Here is a 21,294-nt window from a genome sequence, read left to right as displayed (position 1 = left end):
AAAGATGTTCGCCGGTTGCCTCCACAATGTTGTTTATCCAAACTGAAGATGTGTTGGTGGAAAAAGAAACTGAAAAATCTCAAGTTGTTTGAGAGGTTTGCGTAGGGCAATTGTATGCTGAATTGGAGAGAACTTGATTGTTGCATGATGCCTTGTATTTATAGCACCAAATCCTCCTTGAAATCAAGTCAAAATTATATCTAGATTGGGACTTCTTGTTCTGTTCCAACTCCACTTCGACTAATCCTACCCATATTAGGACATTGAACTCACCCCTTTTTTGAGGCCATATTCATTTCTGGTCAAGAATCCAAATTGGACTAAGACCCCTTACTATATTAGGACTTCTTCGACCCCTTTGCTCATCCGAAGTACTCCTTCTTGCGACAGGACTCGACCATCCTTGCTAAATGGCTCGGGACCACCAGGTAGCCCATAGTATATTCGATTTAGCTTTGGGCTGAACCTAAACCTACACTCGGCCCAATAATATTATTTTGGGCCTAAACAACAAGGAATTAAGATCACCACCTTGCTGAATCTATCAACCACGACAAACAAATAATCAAATCCGGTTATGGTGGTAGGTAAACCACCCAAGAAATCCATCGAAATGCTCTCCCAAGGTCTGGTGGGAACCGGTAATGGTGTGTATAATCCCAACTTCCTTGAAGGTTTTGACGTATTACGCAATACCCAACCTCGAATAAGGCGAGAAATATCTACATGCATTCGCAGCCAATATACATACCGTTGTAGATTGAGTAAGGTCTTATCAACTCCAAGTGTCCTGCACATCTTGAATTATGAGATTCTCTAATCCACTGTAATTGGTCTCCATTGACAGGAATGCATAGTTGTTTTCCTTTGAACATCAAATTATCCTTTATCTCAAATTGACATGTCTTCCCATGTTGAAGCTTTTCAAAGGGTTCTTTGAAATCATGATCATTGTCATACTTTTTCGCGTACTCAGAAAGAACAACAGGTTGGATTTGCATAGCCACCAGCACAGCGGAATAACTTCGTGGTCTAGACAACATATCTGCCAACTTATTTGTAGTGCCCTTCTTGTACCTTATAATGATGTTAAATTGCTGTAAGTATAACGTCCATTTCATATGACGGGCTTGCTGCAACTTAGATTATGACTGTAAGTATTGCAAAGGCTTGTGGTCTGAATGCACAATAACCTCTTGACCTAACAAGTAGCATCTCCAATGCTTCACACACTGATGCAAAGCAAACAACTCCTTGTCGCAGGTAGGATAATTCCATATTGCAGAATTGAATATCTCATAATAATACTCAACTGGCTTCCCATCTTGCTTTAGAATCCCACCCAAGGCATAATTACTAGCATCTGTTTCTACCTCAAATGATCTTTGAAGTTTGGCAAAGCTAATACTGGAGCTTCTAAAATCTTTCATTTAAGCAATCTGAAGATATCCTCATGTTTATCAGACCATTAAAACTTTCTCCCTGCCTTAGTCAATTCAAATAATGGCCCTGCAATCTGAGAAAAAAGACGGATAAGCTTACGTACATACTGGCAAGCTCCCATAAAACTACGCACCTCAGTTACTGTACAAGGTCTCCACCAATTTGTGATAGCCTGAACCTTGGACGGATCAACTTTCACCTCTTCTTCACCAACTATGAAACTAAGATACACTAGCGAACTTTTTCCAAATTCACATTTCTTCAAATTCAGTCTTAATTGAGATTGTTTCAACGTTTCCAACACTTTTCCCACATGAGTTAGATGTTCTTTCCAAGTAGGACTATACACAAAGATATCATCCAGATAAACAATGACAAATTCATCAATATATGGACGAAGTACCTCATTCATAAGGCACATAAATGTCGTTGGAGCGTTGCATAAACCCAAAAGACATCACTAGCCACTCAAAAAGGCCTTGTTTGGTGACAGGAGCATATTTATGCGACTTTGTTATCTTATTTCTTTGCATTTATTTAGTTAATTTCTATTTATTGTAGTAATTTAAGTTATTTTCGTATTATTGTAGGTTCAATTGGTAAAGATGACAATAAATGGCAAAATGGAGCAATTTGGAACAATTTTGGACTTGGATTGGATAGCAGGTGTGGATAGCATATGGGCTGGACGTTTTTGGTGTTTAAATGGTGCTAGATATGTGCTAAAATCTCGAGAAATTAAGGTTGATGCTTGGAAGGTAAGGAATTAGACAAGAAAGAGGAATCCTAGTTGGAGAGGAACATTATCTTATCTTGTCTTATCTAATCTTATCTTATCTTATCTCCAGCTATAAGGAGGAATCCAAATCACATTCCAAGACTCTGTACCTAATTTTTAGAGTCCTAAAATAATTCAAAATGCCAAAACCTTTTCCTCTTTGGATTCAGTTGTTCCCCCTATATATATGAAATTCCTGCAGTGATTTAGGGGTGCCGCACCTACCATTCATCCATTGAAGTTGCTGGAATTTTTCAGAGTTCATTCTATCTTTGTTTTAAGTTTCAATGTTTATTTTAAATTGTTTTTCAGTTATGATGAACATGCGTAACTAAGTTTCTTTTTAGCTAGAGGTGAATTCGAAGCCATGATCATATGTTTTATATGAATTGATTACATCCAGTTATTGTTTCATAAAACATGAATGCGATTTACTTATCTTCTTTATAGAGAACTTATTCTTGTATGTTTATTAAGGGTGCACACTTAGTTGCATGCAAGGATTTGATGCTAGAATATAAGGGAATTTCACCTAATTGTTATGAACTTATATTTGTAAGTAGTAAAAGTCACTAGTCATGATTGAGTTTAGTAAATTCTTGGTAGGAGTATCATGCTTTTCATAGTTACGAATACTTTGTCGATGCTTATGATTTTCACAGAATTTAATGATCTTTGAGATGTATCTCTATCATGCTTTTCATAGTTAGGGAACTTGAGAAGAATAATTTGGTTGCGTCGCTGAGTCCAATTCAATGAACTTAGGAAAAGCTGAGAGTTAATTAGTGTTGTTCACAGTTAATTTGGGGCATTGTCATTCATGGTTTATAGGAAGAATTACTGTAAATCGATTTCTGTGCATATGTTTCATGTGTGGAGAAAAATCCTTTAGCTATCCTTTCATCCATACTCCATTCACAACTTAATTTACTTGCTGCACTTTACTTTTGTTTTAATTAAATTCGTCCAAAATTCCCCTTGTCATTGTTTTGTTGTTAGTTTAACTTAGTTTTCAGGTTTATAAGTTTAATTTGTATTGATTAGCATCCCTTCTAATCCCCGGAATAGAACGATCCCTATTTACTCATAATACGATTGCATAATTTATAGGTTTTAATTTGTGTGTTAGTTTCTACCACATCAAATTTTGGCGCCATTGCCGTGGATTAATAAAATTGCTAATCACACTGTTTCTTTGTTTATTTTACTTTTGATATTTGATTTAGTTTTATTTCTTTGATTTCAAGTACTAGAGAAGCAAGACATAACAATTGCTAATCTTCAAGCTCAAATGGTGAATCTTACTTCTCTTATGTCGCAGTATATCAAAAGGTCCACAATGCAAAGTGTCCCTACATTTGGTGTGTCCCATAGGCAAGGATATCAAACTAATCAACATCCTCAATTAATTGAGATTGGTGGCTGTGATAGTGTCAATGTTTGGGGTTATCAAGTCCATTACCAATCAAGGAACAACTTGTTTTTCAACACTTACAATCCAAGTGGGAGAGATCGTTTAAATTTTATGTGGAGGGAACCTCAACAAGTTTAACAAGAAGGATATTGGTAGCCATCTGAGGAGTTCTATTCAAGACCTATGCTGCCACCACAATCTGCCACACAACAATTCCAACCAAATTCAAGTATGTCAATGGATCATGTTAAAATTCTTCAAACACTAATTATTTCTTGTGCTTCTTTGACTCGGGATCTAGAAAACCAAGCTAAAGAGATGGTCGAATTGAAAAATCAACTTGGACAGATTGCAGAATTCATGGGACAAATTTGAGCACAAGGCAAACTTCCTAGTTCAACCATTGTCAATCCAAAGGGAGGTTTTGAAACTGCTAAAGCTATCACTTTGAGAAGTGGTAAAGAGATTGGAACTAATCCAAAAAGTCCAAACAAAGCCAAAAAGAGGGTGAACAGTTGCTGCTCGAAGAAGAGGAGGATGACAAGGCCACAACAAGGAAGGAACAAACCTTGTCGCAGCCTTTTAAAGTCCCTATGCCACCCAATTTAGGTAAGGTTGTTCCAAATTCAATTCTTTCTAACCCTATTCCACCAAATGTACCATTTCCTCACATGTTTATCCAATCAGAGAAAGAAGAGAGTGAAAAAGACATCTTCTAAACCTTTGAAAAGGTACAAATTAATGTCCCTCTTCTTGACGCAATAAAGCAAGTTTTGAAGTATGCTAAGTTTTTGAAGAAGCTTTTTACAACAAAGAAAAAGATTCTGGAGAAGGAGGTGGAACATGTAAGTGAAAATGTCTCTGCAGTTTTGCAAAGAAAGCTACCACCTAAATGCAAAGATCTAGGTAGTTTCACGATCCCTTGTGTTATTGGTAATACCAAGTTTGAAAGTGGTATGTTAGATTTAGGTGCTTCAATTAATGTCATGCCCTACTCCATTTATGCATCTATGAATCTGGGACAGCTTAAAAATGATGGTGTTATTATTCAATTAGCTGATCGATCTAATACATACCCGAAAGTAGTTTTGGAAGATGTTTTGGTGCAAGTTAACCACTTGATCTTTCCATCAGATTTTTATGTGACTTGAAATGGAGGATTCCGCCCACTCTACACCATTGCCAATCTTACTTGGAAGACCTTTCATGAAAAACAACCCAAACCAAGATTGATGTGTCCAAGGGAGCGTTAAATATGGAGTTTGACGGTGATATGATTAATTTTAATGTGTCTGAATCTAATAAGTATCCTAATGATGTTCATTCTTGTTTTGCCATTAATGTGATTGAAAATATAAGGTCGGAACGTTCAACACCTATCAAGAAAGATGTATTTAGAACCACCATTGAAAAGGGAATTGCAGTGGATCACATGGGACAAGCCACTGCCCTCAAAGCACCCAAGGCTGAGAGCACCACCTCTAAAATTGTTGACAGTGCGGCTACTTTTGAGTCTTCATCGCAGTACATCGGTGAACCACCTATTCCAATTCTAATTCTCATTTCAACTAATAGGTTGTTACCTTATTTGGTTCAGGTGCCCAATCGAATCCAAGCTGGTGGGAGAGTTTACATTGACTTTAGGAGGCTCAACACCACAATCAGGAATGATCACTATCCCCTTCCGTTCATAGATCCAATGCATGAAAGTTTTAAGGTGCATGTCGTGGAGGATGTACCCCTCCATGCTGCTGGTCCTAGTGAGGATTAAATAGAGGTATCGTTCGGCTGGAAGACGTGAAAACAAGCGCTTATTGGGAGGAACCCATGCATTCAAATAAAGAGACATTGTAATTTTTGGCTCCTACAACTAGATTTGCTCTCTTTTACCCTTCTCTTTATTGTTTTTACTTTGCCATGATAGTCTTGTTTGCTAGTTATCTTTTGTTGCTTTCTTGTTTAAGTTTATTTTTGAAACATTAAGGACAATGTTTGGTTTAAGTGCTGGGTGTAAACATATTGCTTTTCATGACTTATCTTCGAATTGCACAACCTATCACTACTAATATTGTTATTCACTATTTTAAAGTGTTTTATTGTGTGTCATAAAAACAAAATTTGAAAAAAAAAAATCGCAAAAGTTCGAGAAAAAATAAAAAAGAATCGTTTTTGTTGCTTGTGTGTGTTTTAGGGTACCTTCCAACACAATGATGAGGATTTGGTTTTTAATTGCATGACTGTTAAAGAAAGTTACAAACATGGGTGGGAAGTTTGATATGTTCTTTGGTTAATACTTAGTTGTAGTTTTCATTTACGAATTCACATATAATCACAAAGAAAAAAAAATCATTTTTTGTAACGTGCTTAAAGGAAGAAACTCAAACTAACGCTACAACCTTGTGAGACTTGAGCCTATTCTTTGTTTGGAGAGTTATTATTCAGTGATATTGTTGTTTTCTAAAGTCATTGCATGATCTCATTATTTCTTTGCTTGGTTGCTACTTGGAATGTTTTTTCATCATTTTAGTTCCAAATACTAGAACTCACGCCCATTTCATCACTCGTTGAGAAGTATCTGGACCTTGTAGGATTGATCGTAAAAGATACTGAGTCATGATGATGACTGTGTGAGCTTGAAAGTATGGTCTGAGCTTTCGGGCCGCAACAACTAGTGCCAGAATTAGTTTTTCAATCTTTCGATATCTAGTTTTCGCATCGAGAATAGCTTTAGAAGTGTAAAATAATGGCAGTTAGACCCCCAGCTCTTCTCGTATGAGGGCAGAGCTCACTGCTACTTCTGAGACTGCCAAGTAGATGTATAAGTCCTCTGATACTTCCGATTTAGATAGTAAGGGAGATGATGTGAGATACTTGTTCAGGTCTTGGAAAAGGTCTTTCACACTCTTTATCCAATTTGTCTCATTGTGCCTTTTTGATGGCCTTGAAAAAGGGTTTGCATCGATCGGTGGACCGCTAGAGAAAACGATTGAGGGTGGCTACTCGTCCGAACAAGCTTTAGATCTCCTTCAAGGTAGTTAGAGATTTCATCTCTAGGATCACTCAGATTTGTTTGGGAGGTGCTTCGATTCCTCGTTGGGCTACTAAATACTCTAGGAATCGGCCTAAAGATACTCCAAATGTGCACTTGGCGGGATTATGCTTCATTTTGTACTTTCTGAGGATGTCAAAAGTTTCCACCAAGTTGTCGATGTGGTCAAATCGCTGCTTGCCCTTCACCATGATGTCGTCGACATATACCTCCATTGTTATTCTAATTTGCTTGTTGAACATCATGTTTACTAACCTTTGGTAAGTGGCTGTTGTGTTCTTGAAGCCAAAGGGCATGACCTTGTAGCAGTAGGTGCCTCGCTTGATTATGAACGTGGTTTTCTCCTTGTCGGGCTCGTACAAGGCTATTTGGTTGTAGCCAGAGTATACATCCAAGAAACTGAACAGTTGGTTCCCTCAAGTTGAATTTACTAATTGATTGATTCGGGGAAATGGATAAGGATTATTTGGGCATGCTTTGCTGAGGTTGGTGTAGCCTACTAAAACTCTCAATTTTCCCTTCTCTTTCTTCTTCACTAGCACGACGTTGGCAAGCCATACTGAGTGCGCTACCTCTTCTATGAATCTGGCCTTTAGTAGCTTGTCAATTTTTTGCTTTGATGATCGCTACTCGCTCAGGTGCGAAATGTCTTCTCTTTTGGATCATCGGTTTGGCAGCGGGGTTGACATGTAGTTTGTGGACCACGCAAAGACGTCATAATTTTCCCTAAGGAAAGCCGGAAGTTCTTCCTTCTGTGTTGGGCTTAAACGTGAGCCAATTCTTGCCGTCCTTTCTAGTTACTAGGGATTTAGAGTGATGTCCTCGTCTATTGGCGTGTTGGTTTGGATGCCATCTTCTTAATCTGATTGCTGTAATTGTTATTGGGTAGCTTCGTCTTCTTTTCGGACTTCGGTAGCCTCAATGGGGGTAAAGGTCTTCTTCTTTGATTCCTTCAATACTAGCACAGTGCATCGTCGAGATACAGCCTGGTAAGACTTGATTTCTCCAACTCCTCCTCTCGGGATACGAAATTAGATTTTTTGATACTTGACAGAAGTGACGATGTCCAGCTTTATTAGCTAAGGTCTCCCTAGAATCCCATTGTAAGGAGACGGGTCGCTTACTATTGTGAATGTCTACTTTGAGACAGCTAGCGGTGTTTCCACATCCAGTGTGATGTGGCCAATGGCAGTTGAGGTGTGTCCGTTGAATCCAATGAGCTTTTTCGTTCAGCGTATGATTATGCTTTCCAGGCCCATATTCTGAATTATTAAGAGCTGAAGTACGTTGACTGCATTTGCATTGTCCACCATCATTTAATCGACTATGGCATGGGCCAGTTGGACTAATACTACTAGTGTGTCGTCATGCGGGAAATCGATGGCTTCGGCATCTTACTCGGCGGACCCAATGATAAGTCCAGGTTGAGTCTCGACTGCTTGGACTTGTGAGACTAGTAGAGCCTACTAGATCTTCCTCTTCTTGGAATTGTTATTAGCCCCCAAATGTTCAGACTCAAAGAAGATTTCGTTAATCTGAATCATCATGTTTGGCGGTTCTTCGTCGACATCCACGTTCTTTCTAGGCTGCATAGCTGGCTCATCCAAGTATTTGTTGGCTTTGCCTTTTTTCATAAGCTTCTCTAGGTAGTTCTTCCAAGTGTAGTAGTCGTCAATTGTGTGACTGGGACCTCAGTGGAATGTGCAATATTTGGTGTGGTCCAACTTAGAAGTATCTCTCTATAATTGCTTCGGCAGCTTGAACCATGGTTCACTCTTAATGTCGCAAAGGATTTCATGAATCGGGATCGAGAACTTAGAGTAGTTCTTGGATTCTTTAGTCGTGGAGAAATCCTTACACTTAGCCTCCTGCCTGTTTTTGTTGTACTGCTTTATGTCCTCCTTCTTTTTGAGCCACTATTGACTATTTTCGAGGCTGCTTGGGTGCCTTATCTGCTCACCAAGCCTTATCCCAAAGTGCATGCTTCTCTGCCAGAACGAAAAAGTCTGCCAGGGTTAGATCTTCGTTCATGATCAACTCTCCAAACAGTGGATGGTCTACTGGGAGTCTTTTTTGGATGGCTGCACTAGCTATTGAGTCATCGCATCCGACTTTCTTCACTTTCTCTGCTTTGAACCTCTTCACATAGTCACAGAGCGACTCATTTGGATTCTTCTTCATATTGAACAAATGATCGAATTTCTTCTTGATCGAGCAGTAGGATGAATATTTTTCGGTGAAACCAAAGAAAGATCATCGAAACTCCAGATAGACCGTGACGCCAAGGTGTGGAACCAATCTTGCACCTCGTCTTGCAAAGTGGTGGCGAATATCTTGCACATAAAAGTATCGTTGTTTCAACAAATGACCATGGTGCTTCGGTAGTGCTTCAAGTGTCTCTCCGGATCTCCATCTCCTTTGAAAATATGAAATGTGGCATGCTAAACTTGCGCGGAAGCTCTGCCTGCTCGATCTCGTCCGTGAAGGGTGACTTGGTCATATTGGTCATGTCTTGTCACAACGCTTTATCGGTAACTTCCTGCATTGAAAATCATGCAATCACTTGTTCAGGAGCCTCTTTACCTCTTCCTGAATTTACCTCTGTTGGGGTAGTGGAGATATTGGCTGCCCTAGTCTTGACCTGCTAGTCTAGGCTGATCTTCATCATGCTCGGCTCGTCGATGTCACAACGGTGGTGCATGTGGTTCGTTCTTAGCAAGCAAAGGAATTCCTCGTAGGCTGCCGGTTGAACTCGAGCCAGATTGAGTTATTGCTTCTCTCCGTCTGTTGTGCTGCCTGCTTCAATGTGAGGTGGAGGTTGCTTCTTGCGGGCCTAGTCGTGAATGAACACTTCGCCTGGAAGGTTGTTCATGTTGATTATCAGAGTGTGGTCCCAACCATAAATGTATGCTCGTTCGTGGGCTTAATCGAGAGTGCACACTTCTCCGCGTGCTAAGACGGAAGTATACGCTATCTCGAGGGTCCAATCGGAAGTGTACACTACCGAAATACTCGGTTGGCGGCTATTTACCGGGATGCTACTGGAGAGGTTCTTTGTTTGCCCTTGTCCTACTTCGGGACACCTTGTTTGGGGCATGTTGCATCTCGGTACGTTGCAAGAGCTAATTTACCAAGGTCGTTTACTGTGCAAGGGCGTTTGTCAACTCTATGACTTGTCAAGACAAGTGGTGTTCCTTATTTGGGTTGCAAGAGCTTGGAAGGAATGCTTCTCCTTGAGTAGTGGAAGTGTGGTAGGCTCTGAACATGAGATTTGAGTTAGGAAATGTCAAATCCGTAGAGAAATAGGGTGAAAATGCCCCCGGTTCAATCGTCGGCCCAGAAATTTGGAGTTGGGACGGTTGAACCAGTCTTGGACCAACTTTGGGTTGCTTGGGACACCACGGGAGTGGGCTAGGTTGTACGCAGCTCATGTTGGGCCTAGGCTCGGCTCAGTAGGTCCTGGGCTTAGGCCCACGGGCCTTGGGCCGTGCGTGAAGCTTGCATTGGTTAGGCTACCCTTGGCGCTTGGGCTTGCTGCTCCATGTAAGGCATGGGCCCTCCAAAGGTGGCCACGGTGGTTGTTGCTGTCATGGCCATTGTGGTGGTTGTTGCGGTGGTGATGCCACTCCACTCGTTGTCGTGTTGAGCCTCATAGATTGCCACGGTCCTTACTCTTGAATGTTGGAATTTAAGTTCGTCTTGGTTCCCGAATCTCTTGCCATTGTCATTTTCTTTCACGTTGATTCAAAGAGTTTTTATAAAAAAATTCTAGGAACGAGAACGTACGAAAAATCTACAAATGAACAAGAAAATGAAAAACCTTGAATGCGATAGTCTTCTACGAGCATATAAATCAAGACTTTCAATGAAAGCACCAATTTGTGAATGCAAATTTCCACCTTCTTCTTCTCAGACGAAAATGCACCTACAAAACAATTAACACCTTAGGTCAAGGCCAAGAGCCTCACACGCCCACGAGGAATGTGGGAGATGGGGCTTTGGCTGAAGAACCTATGATGCCAAAGTTAGAATTTGAGGGAAAAGTGTTTAGAGAAATTTGGAGAATTTTGCAAGAGGATTGAAGTTAGGTTTTTAGGAGAAATGGTGGTCATATTTATAGGGGTATGGCTGGCCCCTATTCGAAGAAAAGGGGTTCGACCACTTATGGTGGTTTTTTGGTGTAATTGTAATCAATTAGGCAATTAATCAATTAAATAGCTAATTAATCCTATTTTGAAAGGAATAAATAAGAATTACCTTATAGGGAGGATTTGATGAGGATTGATGAAATAGGTTTTGAATAAATACCTATTTTGATCACCTTTGACCTTGATTGAGCCGTTGTTGTCAACTTTTTACGCGTGGGAGTTTTGTTGTGTCTCAAGGGTAATTTTGTCCTTTTCACCCAAGAATCCACATAGCACCTCCATATTTTTCTTGGTTATTTTTGGGTCCACAAATATGTCATCGCATAGTGCATATGGCAGAGATTTCAAGAATTTGTCTGGATCTTTCAAATTGAAGAAAATGGTGATGGAGGAAAAAAGGAGAGGTGCATGAGGTTGGGCTGCTGATCCCTACCCAGTTGCTTTTCTTAGGTTTTTATTTTTTTATTTTTTTCTTTTTCTATAAATAATTAGAGTTGTTGGGTTTGGGGATAACTCAAAAGGAAAAACACCATCCCCACGCCGCTAACACCATCGCCAACCATATTTTTGGGTAAATTACTTTTTTAAATCACTATCCTTTTTTTATTTATTTTATTCTGCGTGGATCATAGTTGGCATCCACATTAACAAAAAAGAAGGAAAAGGATCCTACGAGGATCCTTTTCCTAGGAATCCTAAGAATCCCGTGATTGTGACCGTTTATCATACCTCATGCGGTCAAAAATCATTTAAAATTAAATATAAATAGTACCTAACGAAAACTAACCACACGATGTACGATGAACAGTCACGATCACAGAATCCCCAAGATCTCCAAGAAAAGGATCTAGGGAGGATGCTTTTCCAAAAAAGATGACCTCACATTTGGCATGTCATCACTTAACGGTGAAATTGACGAATTGACTAGGGGGGGTATGAAATTGTAATGGAATGATAAGTAATGTATTAAATTGAAATGTTTTAAAGATATTGTATGAGATTGCAATTACACTTAAACTCGAGGGGATAAAATGTAATTTACCCTTTTGAATTTTATGAATTAACTTGATATTGCTAGGTTATAATGCTTTGTTCATGGTAGATGTATTGTTATGAAACCTTGTTCAAAGGGTATATATTGTTGAATTTGGTTGCATTAAGGGTATATATTTTTGAATTTGGTTGTGTTGAGTTGAATATTTGTATATTGTTATGTCTGCAAGAGATGGAAACTCAGGGGTTTTAACTAGCAACAAAAGAAGAAGAATCATACAGAGGAAGGGTTAACAACCTCTCTCAAGCAAGTCATGTTCTAGGAGTCATGCGTCAAAATCTTAATGATCCATAACTTGCTGCCTTTAGTGCATTGTGCTTTGGACACTAGAGAATGTCAATAAACTGGCTTAAGTGGCCAATTGGTGCATGAATTGTCACTTTATAGAGTGGCTAATCAAGAGATGAAAGACCTAAAGGACTCACTTATTTAATAGGTTATGAAGTGACCTAGTTCACGAAGAAGGGCTTTTGCCTCATTACGGGGCTTTGTTGTGACAAACCCTATGGTCTTGAGCTTGAGCCTTCGAATGTTAAACTTTTGATTAAGTATTCTCCTGAGAAATCTCATTTGTTGGAAAGAGTAGCAAGGGTAGGAAAGGCAAAGTTAAACCAAAGACAGCCCCCGAGAAAGTGAGCAAAAATATTTGGGTGACTTATGTTGAGCTTGAATAGGGATGGTATACTTTGCCGAGGCATTGAAGATAAGGATGGTATACTTTGTCGAGGCTATTATAGTAATGCCCAACACCCTTGCTCCCTACACAAATGATATCAGTGAGTTGAAAGTGAAAATAAAAGGGTTGACGGTGTCTTTGGCCCATTTGGAGAAGGACATTTCAGAGTGGAAGATGTTGAAGATGGTGGAAGAGTTGACCAAAGAGATCAAGGAATTAAGGAGGGAAGTTAAGGAAAAATGTGTGGATGAGAAGACTTTTGGAGTATGCCCTGAAAGTCAATCTTAAGATGACATCTTTCAAGATAATGTCTAAGAGTATAGTCAAGTCTAATGGAAGAAAAGGGCAAAGTCACTCATTAGGACTATTGCAATAAACGATATACGTCTAAATATTGAATCATGGACAATGGATCGATCGAAGAAGTAACCTCAAGATGTTAGACTACAAAGAACTTCTTCACATAACCATAATGTCCAAAAAGTTCCTGAAAACTAAAAATTAAATTTCCCACAAAGCTGAAAATTACATTAAACAAACCTTAAACTAAAACACAAAAAAAATCTAAACTATTCAGAAAAACAAGAAACATAAATTTCTAAGCCAAGACACTACAATTCATCATTAACTCCCTCATAAGTTAGTCTTACCCATGCAGTGGCTGCTCCCAGCTACTTCAGCCAATACATCTAATTCTCTTTTTCGACAGAAGCACTCCAATGACAGGCATCTTCCTTCCCTAACTCCAAGCAAAGTTGTATCAAAGGGAATAGCGGTGCCACCATCACCCTATTCTGAGGCGATAGGCAGAGTCATAGACCATGCTTGTTTTGAAAGACATGCCATCTAATCTGGATATAGACTCAATCAAATCCTATATGTCTTCGAGTTCCAACAATCTAGGAATTGACTTGCGTCGTAAATAATCAAACTTCTAAGATGATACAATATCTATCCCTAGATATCCTCTAGAATTCTCAAAGGCTCATCAAAGACAAACAAGGAAAACAACTTGAAGGCCCATCCGACATGTGAACAACCTTGGTCCAAACCATGTTATTGCTCTAAAAGATAAGTAAACAAGATTAAATGCATGTCTAGGATAGAAGACCCAAAGCTGGGAATGATCTTTTTAGATCCTCACGTGCCATTGTTTGTTCTTTCTTACACCAATCATTGTGGTACATGGAGTACCCTAAATTCCATAATTACGAAGAACTTTGAAACTTCGCATAAATGCAAGTCTAAAAATTCAAAGTGGTCAGAGGAGTCTTGATTAAGCCCATCCTTTTTAGAACGGTTAACAACTTGAGACGCTCGTGTTGTAATGAGCGCGGTTACAATTGACAGACTACAGGCACATGCAGATGGTGCCATGACCTGGAAGTTCAATGCACTATATAACTTTTAGACCTAGGCATTTGAAAATCACCCGAGGGTGGCTCTGAACTCTGACCCCGAGTATGACTACTTCTATCCCAAACCAAAATACTAAGATAAGTATGTTTTGTGACATCGTATGTCAGTAGGTTTGAATGAGGCATCCAGACTAGGAAATCCTGAAGATGAATGTTATTCCAACAAAGATCCAATATGCGGCAATGCCTTGGCCAAGCTAGCTAAGTGTAATCTGATCAGAAATGCTCAAGTCCAAAGCATAGGGTTTGACAAAAGGATTCAAAAAGTATTTTTGACCACATGCAGGCGACCAAGTCCGTAACAAACTTTCATTTAAGACTCACTAGGGATGAATCAGTAATTCGAACTAAGAAGGAAAACTCTTCTTGGTTACACATTACACTATTAAAATCCTCTAACCCAGAATGAGGGCAAGGTGAAAGAACAAACGGACTCTACAAACTAGAAAGCCTAAACATGTTAGATTGGCTTTAAAATCTGGAGGTCAATGCACTACCATAAGTCTAGAGCAAAAGGTTTTCCATAGGTTTAATATTTAATTCTTGGTACCGAAGTAAGGTGGTACTCCGAATATTGCAATGGGAATCTTTATAAACACTGAGTTTGGGAGCTAACATTTTTCCAAATCAATGTCACCAAGGGAGGTTTTGATGAATTGTGTCCCGCGGCCACAAGCTTACTCGTTTTTAGCCTTAGTACTCCATACTTAGAAGTTAGCTTATTTTGGGAAGATTGATGGATTAAACTACATTCCGCAATTAAGAAGCAAAGGATGAAAATTTCAAGTGTTGTACTTTAACTGGCTTGATGACTTGAGTAAAATAAACTTAGAAGAATATTCCTAAGGCAAATATGTTTTTCTAGAAATATATAGGCCCAATTGGCCTCGCATCTAGCATTTTAACTATGTATCTGGAACTATGACTAGGGGTTTACAATATGGTTCGGAACTTCAAAAGATCAAAACATTGAAAGACAAGCGAGCAAGACTAGCTGGAATTGGCTGTTTCCGAATCAACAAAAAGTTCAAAAGTCATTCCGAAGAAGTTATTCACTCATGGTCCCTTACTAACTATCCATCTTCGAAGCAGAGCATATTCTCAAAAGCATAGTTAAGGGCAATTATGGGACCATGATTTTCTGGGCATATGACATGTGGAGAGAATGATCGGAATGCTCGAAGCCCATATAACACAATCTAATAGGATAGGCTTCCTTAAAGATATTACTTGTCTCCCAAGTAAAGGAAACCCTATTTAAAGTCAAATTAGGGTACCTTAGGGATTACGCAAATATAATCATAATCTTAGCAAGATTGGGTATCTTGTCCTAGATTTCCTCCTAGATAGTTTCCTGATTTGATGAAGATTACTTTCCTTACAAGAACTCTTAAGATCCCTATAAATACACTACCCTGGGTATTTATCAAGTGGACATCTAATTCTCTCAAGGGAGCAGCTAATTCTTTCTAAGTAGGACGAACTTCCATCTCTTTCTCAGATCTAACTCTCTTTAGGACGACCACTTTATTCTCTACAAGACTACCATATAAATTTTTCCATCAATCTATCTCTCTCTCTTCCTAACTTAAACATATATTCTCTCAACACCTAGTGGAGGCCCTTAGGCTTCTGTCTACGCATAGGCATGTCTATAGAGAACTCAACTCCCAACGCCCGCCATAGGCTATTCATCAAGGATGGTTCACACCATTCTTTCATAGAACTACACCTGTGGTTTAGTTCTCCTTCATAAAGATATATAAGCAGTCCTTTCCAGATTCAACCACATCCCCTAATCAACCTCATTCTTCCCACAACCCCCAATAGTGAATTTGGTTCCAACATCTGCCAACGTCAAACAATCATCTTTAATACCCTCCATAACCACATTTCGCACATCCTTAACCAATCTATTAATCATGAACCAACTTACATCATCATCCCCTCATCATAGTCGCTTCCCTCGATAAAGTAGGTAAATCATAACTCAAGAAAGTAGGTAAATCATCATCTCCATTCACCACCAAGACCCTCTTCAGCGGAAAATGAACATGTATTCCCACTAACACCCTAATGGACATGGCATTTAGTGAATTAATAGAGCCATCATCAACCCAAACAAGCCTACCAATGGGTTGAGTAATATTCTTGGTGATTAAATTGGACAGGTAGCCGAGGAATTTTAACCCACACAGTCAACAATTAATAGGGTTAGATTCCCTAAACTCCTTAGTCCATCTCTCTAAATGAAAATCTATCATCTCATATACCAAGGACGGTTGTCAATCATGTACTCGTATTCGTCTGTGAATTCCAATGATCCACATAGAAAGTGTTTTTAACATCATATTTCCAACTCACATCGAGCTCCCTCTTGATGACCTCTTCCTCCAAGGGTTTTTATGTAAATGTTGTCATGTCTCACTAGGCAACTGGAAAAAAAAATAAAAAAATAAAAAAAAATAAAAAAATAAAAAATTAAAAAGGGTTTGTTTTTGGGTGTTTTGGCAAAACAACTCACATGTAATTGACAAATCATTGAATACTGTATGCAAGGATTAAAAAATATGTCACTACTGATAGGAGCATATTTATGCGACTTTGTTATCTTATTTCTTTGCATTTATTTAGTTAATTTCTATTTATTGTAGTAATTTAAGTTATTTTCGTATTATTGTAGGTCCAGTTGGTAAAGATGACAATAAATGGAAAAATGGAGCAATTTGGAGCAGTTTTGGACTTGGATTGGATAATAGGCATGGATAGCATATGGGCTTGATGCTTTTGGTGTTTAAATGGTGCTAGATACATTTTTGGAATTGAGGCTTGGCAGATAAGGAATTAGACAAGAAAGAGGAATACTAGTTGGAGAGGAACATTATCTTATCCAACCTTATCTTATCTTATCTTATCTCCAGCTGCAAGGAGGAATCCTAATCACATTCCAACACTCTTTACCTGATTTTTAGAGTCCTAAAATAATTCAAAATGCCAAAACCATTTCCTCCTTGGATTCAGCCATTCCCCCTTATATATATGAAATTCCTACAAAGATTTAGAGTGTGTCATGCTTACCATTCATCCATTGAAGTTGTTGGAATTTTCAGAGTTCATTCTATCTTTGTTTTAAGTTTCAATTTTTATTATAGATTGCTTTTCAGTTATGATGAACATGTGTAACTACGTTTCTGTTTAGCTAGAGGTGAATTCGAAGCTATGATCATATGTTTTATATAAATTGATTACATCCAGTTATTGTTTCATAAAACATGAATGCGATTTACTTATCTGCTTTATAGAAAACTTAGTTTTGTATGTTTATTAAGGGTGCACACTTAGTTTGCATGCAGGGATTTGATGATAGAATGTAAGGGAATTTCACCTAATCATTATGAACTTATATTTGCAAGTAGTATAAGTCACTAGTCATGATTGAGTTAAGTAAATTCTTGGCAGGAGTATCATGCTTTTCATAGTTACAAATACCTTGTCAATGCTTATGATTTTCACATAACTTAATGATCTTTGAGATGTATCTCTATAATGCTTTTCGTATTTAGGGAACTTGAGAAGAATAATTTGATTGCGTCCTTGAGTCCAATTCAATGAACTTAGGAAAATCTAAGAGTTAATTAGTGTTGTTCACAATTATTTTGGGGCATTGTCATTCATGGTTTATATGAAGAATAACTGGAAATCGATTTGTATGCATATGTTTCATGTGTGGAGAAGAATCATTTAGATATCCTTTCATCTATATTTCATTCACAACTTAATATACTTGCTGCACTTTACTTTTGTTTTAATTAAGTTCGTCCAAAATCCCCCCAGTCATTGTTTTGTTGTTAGTTTAACTTAGTTTTCAGGTTTATAAGTTTAATTTGTGTTGATTGGCATCCCTTCTAATCCTTGTAATAGAAGAATCCCTACTTACTCATACTACGATTGCATAATTTATAGGGTTTAATTTGTGTGTTAGTTTCTACCGCATCAACTACAGGCAAAAACTATTGCTTTTATGTCTCTATAGACAATGTCTATTTCGAATAAAGTAAAATTAATTAGGATTTCATTAAAAAAAAAAAATTTCTTGGTCACTTATTGACTAAAATGTACATGATCCCTCACCCTTGCTATCAAAGGTGGATAAGGAATATGTGCATTGAATGTTTTAATCTTTATCTTTGATATCAAATTTAAAGGAGAGTAATCATGACTTGGTCACCACGTGACTAATATTAAATTATATTTTTTGTAACATCTTATTTTTCATAGTCTTCATATAAAAACAATTGGGTTTATCTTTGGATAACATGTAACATCCCACATCGACCAACGGAGATGGGGTGACGTGCCTTATATGTAAATGCTCCCCTCCCTATAGCACGAGGCCTTTTGGGAACTCACTGGCTTCGGATTCCATTGGAAATTCGAAATTAAGCAAGTTCGAGCAAGAGCAATCCCAGGATGGGTGATCCACTGGGAAGTTGCTCGTGAGTTCCCAGAAACAAAACCGTAAGGGTGTGGCCGGGGCCCAAAGCGGACAATATCGTGCTACAATGGAGTCTAGTCTGGGTTGTGACAAGATGGTATCAAAGCCACTCTGCTGTGTGGTGCGAGTTTGCCGATGAGGACGTCGGGCCTATAAGGGGGGTGGATTGTAACATCCCAAATCGACCAACGGAGAGGGGGTGATGTGCCTTATATGTACATGCTCCTCTCCCTATTGCACATCGTGCTATGGCGGAGTCAAGACTGGGATGTGACAGAATGGTATCAGAGCCACTCTGCCGTGTGGTGTAAGAGGGCTGACAAAGATGTCAGGCCCCTAAGGGGGTGGATTGTAACATCCCACATCAACCAACGGAAAGGGGGTGATGTGCCTTATATGTTACAATCCTAGGATTGCTCTCGCCCGAACTCACTTAACTTCGGAGTTCCGATGAAATCCGAAGCCAGTGAGCTTCCAAAAGGCCTCATGGTATATGGAGGTGGGCATGTACATATAAGGCACATCACCCCTCTCCGCATCCATCTGGGATGTTAGAATTCTGTCACATCCTAGACCGGCTCTGCCGTAGTACGATATTGTTCATTTTGGGCCCCAGCCACACCCTCACAGTTTTGTTTTTGGGAACTCAGACGAGAACTTCCCAGTAGGTCCTTTATCCTAGGAATGCTCTCGCCCGAACTTACTTAAGTTTGGAGTTCCGATGGAATCTGAAGCCAATTCCCAAAAGGCCTCGTGCCATAGGGAGGGGAGCATGTACATATAAGGCACATCACCCCCTATCCGTTGGTCAATGGGGGATGTTACAATCCACCCCACTTAAGGGGAACCCAGTGTCCTTGTCGACATATCTGCACTGAACGACAAAGTGGCTCTGATATCATTCTGTCACATCCCAGACCGACTCTTCTGTAGCACGATATTGTCCGCTTTGGGCACCGACCAGGCCTTAACTGTTTTGTTTCTGGGAACTCATATGAGAACTGTGATGTCATGTGACACAACTTTTAAAAGAAAAAAAAAATTGAGGAAATAGTTGAACAAAAAAGAAAAATTGTCTAAGGGTTTATTGATAATCAAACTTGGTTTTCATTCTGATTCTTGACAATTAATATAAACAATTTTTATATGTCATAGACCTGTTGTTCTTACCTGTGTGTCTACTCTGGAGCAAAAAATAATTCAAAAATTGTGGAGGTGACACGTGCATTTTTGGATAAGAGAAACGAGATTACCCTCGAGGCACACCATAATTCCCATGCACAAGCAACAAACAATAACGGCTCAATCAAGGAAGAGTGAAAGGTGATCGATATGGTATTTATTCAAATTCTTCTCATCACTCCCCATCGATCCCGAGTTGATTTATTCAAAAGGTAACTCTCAAAACTTTCTATTTAATTTAGGAATAATTTCCATGTTAATTGCAAGATATTATTTCACATAATATCTTGCAATTATTCACCAACTTACACCATATATGGCCGACCATTCTCCACCAAAAGGGCTAGCCACCCTCCTATAAACCAAAAGGGCTAGCCACCCTCCTATAAATACCCCTCTTATCCCACTAAAATGCTAAGCCATTTGCTACCCACAAACTCCTAAACACATTCTCTTTAGAATTATAACTTTGGCATCGTAGATTCTTCGGCCAAACCCCACCCCCCCCCCCCCCCCAAATTCATCATGGGCTCGTGAGGCTTTTGGCCATAATCTTAGGTGTTATTATTTTGTAGGTGCATTTTCATCAAAGGAGAAGACGGCAAAAATTTGCATCCACAAATTGGTGTTTTCATTGAGAGTTTGATTCACACACTTGAAGAATACTCTCTCATTCAAAGTTTCTCATTTCTCATTCATACGTGAATTTTTTATATGTTCTTATTCCTAGAAATTTTTTAATTCTTTGAATAGACATAAGAGAAAAATACAATGACGGGAAATTTGGAAACCACAACGAACAAACTTCATACGTTCAAAGATTCGGATCAAATGATAGAGATTGCGATGTAGCCTCGCCACGACGATCCACAAGACTCGCTGATAGGAGCATATTTATGTGCCTTTGTTATCTTATTTCTTTGCACTTACTTAGTTAATTTCCATTTATTATAGTGATTTAGTTTATTTTTGTACTATTGTAGGTTCAATTGGTGAAGATGACAATAAATGGCCAAAATGAGCAATTTGGAGCAGTTTTGGATTTGGAATGAATAGCATGCATGGAGAACAAGTAGGATGGATGTTTTTGTGGTTTAAAAGCTGTTTAACATGTGTTAAACATGTTCTTAAGATCTGGAGAAATCAGAATTGAAGCTTGGAAGACAAGAAAAAATATTATCTTATCCAACCTTATCTAACCTTATCCAATCTTATCCTATCTTATCCAATCTTATCTTATCTTATCCCATATTATCCAAACATTATCCTATTTAATCCAACATTATCTAAACTTATCTCCAGCTGCAAAAGGAGTCCTTATCCTATTCTAAATCCTTCTCATCTCAATTTAAGAGTCCTAATCCATCTAAACACATCAATCCTTTTCCACCTTAGTTTTAGCCGCACCTTTGCCTTATAAATTATGTTGTGCCACAACATTCAGGGGGTGTGCCGCAGGTTTTAGGAGCATTCAAAGAAGAAATCAACTATGCTGTGACCTGCAATTAGGAAAAGGAGAGCTTGTGCCATGCAGAGATACATCTAACTCTTGTGCCGCAAATTGCAATCAAGCCTTGGAGATTTCCAAAGTTCTTTCTATCGTTTCTTAGTTTCAATGTTTATTTTATATTGCTTTT

General features: G+C 38.7%; 1 protein-coding gene across 1 annotated transcript; it reads right to left on the bottom strand.

Annotated features, from left to right (window-relative positions):
- Positions 1-722: 722 nt before the first annotated feature.
- LOC137732863 (uncharacterized) lies at positions 723-1,430 on the bottom strand. The gene is made up of 2 exons (XM_068472124.1): positions 1,194-1,430; positions 723-1,097 (listed from the first exon to the last, which is right to left on the bottom strand). The coding sequence occupies exons 1-2, from the start codon at positions 1,428-1,430 to the stop codon at positions 723-725; spliced, it is 612 nt and encodes a 203-aa protein (XP_068328225.1).
- Between the last annotated feature and the right edge of the window lie 19,864 nt (positions 1,431-21,294).

This window comes from Pyrus communis, chromosome 4 (genome assembly GCF_963583255.1).
Source record: "Pyrus communis chromosome 4, drPyrComm1.1, whole genome shotgun sequence".
Taxonomy (NCBI): Eukaryota; Viridiplantae; Streptophyta; class Magnoliopsida; order Rosales; family Rosaceae; genus Pyrus; species Pyrus communis.
The sequence above is the reverse complement of the archived record's forward strand: the minus strand, read 5'-3'. Positions and strand labels throughout refer to the sequence as shown.